General features: G+C 31.0%; 1 protein-coding gene across 1 annotated transcript; it reads left to right on the top strand.

Moving 5' to 3' along the window:
- The first annotated feature begins 2,260 nt into the window (after window positions 1–2,260).
- On the top strand, window positions 2,261–4,102 carry LOC106763543 (60S ribosomal protein L9). The gene is made up of 3 exons (XM_014647719.2): window positions 2,261–2,715; window positions 3,641–3,763; window positions 3,853–4,102. The coding sequence occupies exons 1-3, from the start codon at window positions 2,344–2,346 to the stop codon at window positions 3,937–3,939; spliced, it is 582 nt and encodes a 193-aa protein (XP_014503205.1). The 5' UTR covers window positions 2,261–2,343; the 3' UTR covers window positions 3,940–4,102.
- Window positions 4,103–5,550: the final 1,448 nt, after the last annotated feature.

Here is a 5,550-nt window from a genome sequence, read left to right as displayed (position 1 = left end):
CGCAAGAAGACTATATAAAGAAGATCTACAATTTTCATTTATTTTTCACAAGAAATAAGAATAAAAGATAGTATGAAAGAAAGAAAAAAATAATTTTTGGACTCGACAATAATTCATCCCACTCTTACATGTTTTCTATTAAATGAAAAATCAAGGACAACGTAATTCTAATTGAAGAAACTATTTCAGAAAAAGTTTATTTGTTGTCTTTATTTTTATTATTTATTTATTTGGTGTTATGCGATAAAAAGTGGTGTTGGAAGTCCCACATCGACTAGAGATAAGGCCAATTCATAGTATATAAGTGGGTGCAAACCTCACCTTACAAGCCGGTTTTGTGGGGTTGAGTTAGGCTTAAAGTCCACTTCTAATAAGTGGAAAGATAAGAGAAATTGTGTGGTGCCTCATGGCTTGCAAATCGCGATAAGAAATAACTTAGTTGATGTTCTCGATCATGTGCAACACGTTCTACATGATGTGTTAAAATGCAAGCTAACCGAGCGGCTACAATATAATAACAACCAAGATGCCCAAATTAGTGGAAAAGTCAAACACAAATGTGGAAAATAAAAGACTCCCACAAAATTACAAAAACACCTTTTCTTAATTTAAGTTTATCTAACATGTTAAGCCTCTAATGAGGCACCACCGCAACATACACCATGGTTGTTTAAAAGAGTTGAACCATCTCTTCATCGATGTTGTGATACCTAATTTAAGTTCCTTGTGTTGCGGATTGCTTAACGTGTTACATACATCTTATTCACTAATTCAATATTCTATCCACCTTTAAAATTTGGCTTTTGTAATCCGGTTAATTTTTCCAAATCCGATAATTAATATTGAAATATCTAATCCAAAAACTTTTTAAAAACAATGTGATGCGTTATGACGAGATGCAATGTCAAGAAAAAGATTTTTTTTACTTATATAGACAAATTTAATGCAATATTTACGAAAATGGTAAAATTTGAAAAAATTATGCGAATAAGCAAGTTGTGCAGCTCCCCAGACAAGTTTAAATGGAGAAGTCGTGCACTTCCTACACAACTTTGCACCACTTTTGTTTTGACTGTTTTGAGATTGAAAGTCGTCATGTCGCTAAGACTTTAAAGTGATGTAATCGATTATATTAAAAATGTAATCCATTACATTACATTTAAGTTTCAATCTCAATAGAAAGTTGTTTTGGAATAAGAAGACTTCCAATTTCAATATGACTTCATAAAAAAATTTGAACCCACATTGTGATACTTCATATTAATACAACTTGACAGTGTGACCAATGTTTGATATGATCAGCCAAGACCTTTACAAGCCAGCTCGACCCCCCCCCCCTTTTTTTTTTCTATCATCGAAAGTCTAATATCACATGGAAACAGGTAGAAACTTTTTATATTTTACATGAAAATGGGTTGATCATGGACTATCAGGCTAAAACGAGCTACCATCTGGGCTATTTCAAATCTTAACTGAGCTCTATTAGACCCTGGCCTAGTTGTATCAGACCTTGTTCATTTGTTAGGCTAAATTTAGGCTTAAAAAAGTTGAAACGGGTTGTCGTTCAGGATGTTTAGATTTTGATCGAGTTATATTAGTCTTTGACTGAGTGTATCAGACTTTGGCTAAGCTATATTAGACCTTGGTCGATTTGCTAGGTTGATTCCGACCTTGAAAAGGCTGAAATGAGCTGCCATCCGAGCTATTTGAAATCTTGGTCAAGCTGTATCAGGCCTTGATGAGACTGTCAAAATATATTAATATGAAGTGTCTTGCCCTAAATCAAATATTTATTGAGATTGAAGGTTGTTAGACCCCTACTGACTTCAAGGTGTTGTAATCAATTAAATATTTATTGTAATCCATTACTTATTTATTGTAATCGATTACATCACATTGAAGTAATTAGAAGTATGGAGGACTTTCAATCTTAAAGCAGTCAAAACAAAAGTTGTGTGAAATTGCATGACTTGTCTAGTATAGTAATTTTTTTAAAATATTTTTATTTATGTAGTTACTGCACCAAATTTTCCTACACACATAAAAACCAAAAAAAGAAGAAAACACCGCTAGATGGAGAAGAACTTAATTCATTTTTATTTTAATAAGTTTTAGTAAGGGCAAATATAGGATTTTAAAATTTAGAGGATGCAGGAAGAAAAAATGATACAGGAATAAATGGCCGAAAGTTAATAATGTGCGGGCTAGTAAGTTGTGGGCCTAGCCCAATGGCTACCAATTTAAGATCAAAACAGTGAAGCGGTAAAGGGTGGATTAGGGTTTTGTTTTGTATTTGTGAGACCGGTGAAGGGTTGTGTGTGTGAGAAAGAGAGAGGAGGAAACATGAAGACGATTCTATCTTCCGAAACGATGAACATTCCCGACGGTGTGAGCATCAAAGTTCACGCGAAAGTGATCGAGGTGGAAGGACCTCGTGGAAAATTGGTGCGAGATTTTAAACATCTCAACCTCGATTTTCAGCTCATCACCGACGAGAATGGCAAGAAGAAGCTGAAGATCGATGCCTGGTTCGGATCTCGCAAAACCTCCGCCGCCATTCGCACTGCCCTCAGCCACGTTGACAACCTCATCACCGGTGTCACCAAGGGCTACCGCTACAAGATGAGGTTTGTCTACGCCCACTTTCCCATTAACGCCAGCATCGCCAACGACAACAAATCCATTGAAATCCGAAACTTCCTTGGCGAGAAGAAGGTTTATTTTCAATTTCTTAGTTATTTATTTTTTATTTAAATGTGCTTTAAGTCGTGTGTAGTTAGATAGTTTTTATTTTTTAATTTTGTTCTGTATTTATCTATTTATTTATGTTAGTCTCTTTAAGTTTTTGTTTTTTGTATCCATGCTTTCAAGTTTTAAATCAGTAGTCCTTAACATTCACATACAAAATAGCATTTATTGTACAGAATTTAAAAAATGTTTACTAGTGCTATACACCAGTATAGTTTCTTAGTAGATAATCTGAAAGCTTCTCTGCCAATGTTGCAGAATGAAACGCGAGAGTTTAATTAATAAATTTCTTTTGATCAGAAAAAATTGCATTTTAATCTTTCGGAGTTTCACAATGTATGATTTTTGACCTCTCAAGTTAAAATTAAGCAAATTAGGCTCCCAAGCATTGTATTTGTATGCTTTCTTTTTCTTTTAAACTCCGGTTGTATAGTTTAAATCTTTAGCTATCATTACTGTGAGATTTTTATATACACTCGTAGTTTTGTTAGCATTTACTTCAATGATTTTTAATGTTTTGGATATGAAAATGTGTGATTTGGTCTTTGAAGCTAAAATTATGTAAACTAGGTTTCCAGGTATTGTATTTGCATGGTTTTAGCCTTTCGATTGTTTAAATTTGTTCTGAAGGTATACACTGCTGTGCGATTTTGATTTACTCTCCAGCTTCTGGTTTAATGTTTGACGTAGAAATTTGCAATCTTAATCTTCTACGCAACCAGGTTTCTAATTATTGTATGCTATTAATATGATTTTTATTTCCTAAATTTCAGTTGTGTAAATTAGATCATAACGATTTTGACCTCTTTGTCATATTTTTTAAATTTTTAATGAATTTTATTGGTGTGACAATGGTTGATGACGAACTTACTTAATAAAATTTTGGTTACAGGTGAGGAAAGTGGATATGCTCGAGGGTGTGTCTGTTGTTCGATCAGAAAAGGTGAAGGACGAGTTGGTTTTGGATGGAAATGACATAGAGCTTGTTTCCAGGTCTTGTGCTCTCATTAACCAGGTATGTTTATCTTATTTCCCCCAAACCCTTCTATAATTTACTCTTGTTTAGACTTTAATTGTGTTTTTCGTTTGTTTGCTTTGCTACAGAAATGTCATGTTAAAAACAAGGATATTCGGAAGTTCCTTGATGGTATTTACGTCAGTGAGAAGGGAACAATACTAGTAGAGGAGTAGAGTAGATTATGCTGCTTTTCTTTTGGATTGGATATCTTTTTTGTGCTATCATTTTGAGTTTGGATTCACAATTTTGTGTTGTTTGACTTTTTTATGGAAATGTTTTGTTTGAAATTTATTAATCCAACATGCTTGGAATGAAAGATTTACTGAAATTTACTTATTTCTGTAGTGAGAAGATGAATGTGGTTGATATGAAGAATCTTCTTTGAATACTAAAATTACGTATTGAATTTGGATTCTTGTATCCATAATTCAAAAATTTTTTTTGACTATTGCCGAAGAAGATAGGGTATAGCTTATTGTATGGGGTCTATCCAATGCTAAATGCAAAGGCGCATAATAGATAAACATAAACATTATGAGCTGTCCCGTAATAAACCCAGTTGTTATTGCTATTTTCTTCTCGGTTCCTTCTTCCACAAGTCTAGCTCGAAAAAACATTCCTTTCTTAAAGTTAAGGAAAATTGTCTGTGGAGTGTATGGAAGAGTTATTTTATAAAATAGAAAAACCAGAGGGAATGAAACATGAGCAAGTGTTATAGCAATTTCATGCTGCTGCCGGAATTTCTTTGCCTTATTTTTATTTTAGATTTCACTTTGATTTACCCGTCAACACCTTCAGGACATGGTCAACACCTTCAGGACATGATGAAGGTGCAACCCCCAATCGTTCTGTTCTTTTTTTTTTTTTTTTTCTTTTTACTTAAGAAAGAAATATAAAAGAAATATAAAAGAAAGATGAAAAAACAATTAAAGAAATATAAAAGAAGAGGAAAGAAAGATTAAATGGGATTCTTGTTGTGCTTCTGCTTTAAATAATTGTTATAATTAATAGCATTGGTTTCTTGTTGCGCTTCTGCTTTAAATAATTGTTATAAAAAATTATAAGTAAATGTATATTTATCCTTGGCTAAGCAATGGAATAAATATTTTTATTAGGTTTTTAAAGTCTGTTTTTTATATTAAATTATTTTATAAAATTGTGACTATCAAAGATTATTAAATAATTTATAAATGGATAATATATTTACAAATAACATAAATAAAATATTTAATTATTAGATAAATAACATAAAAATATTATTAAATACTTAAAATATAAAAAAAGTTATTTGTTAAAGATTTAGAATTTATTTAGTTATTTCATCATTATAAAGTTAGTATATAATAATAATATAATATATCATTATTTACTATTAATATTATTATGTTTATTATTTTGTATTAATGAAATGGTGAAAGTACTAATATTAAAGTTTCCTTTGAATTTTATGTTAAAAATTATAGATATTATATGTAAAAAAACACATACATATATAAACATTTTTCTAAAAATTTTAGAACAAAATTTTACTATTTATTAAATAATTTGAAAAGAAAAAATATATTTAAGAGCAAAAATAAGATTGAATCAAACTTATTTAAGAATTTAAGTCATGCAAATGCTCCATTAATGAGTCATGTAAATGTTCCATTAATGAGTCATGTAAATGTTCCATTAATGAGTCATGTATGATAAGTGTGAAAAACAAATATTTTTACACTTATAAATTACCTTAATCTTGTAATTATCCATGTTTTTACTCAGTGAAAAGTTGTAATTTGTAG

The sequence above is a fragment of the Vigna radiata genome, chromosome 1 (assembly GCF_000741045.1).
Source record: "Vigna radiata var. radiata cultivar VC1973A chromosome 1, Vradiata_ver6, whole genome shotgun sequence".
In the NCBI taxonomy this organism is placed as follows: Eukaryota; Viridiplantae; Streptophyta; class Magnoliopsida; order Fabales; family Fabaceae; genus Vigna; species Vigna radiata.
Note: the sequence above shows the minus strand (reverse complement) of the source record. Positions and strands in the feature narration are given on the sequence as shown.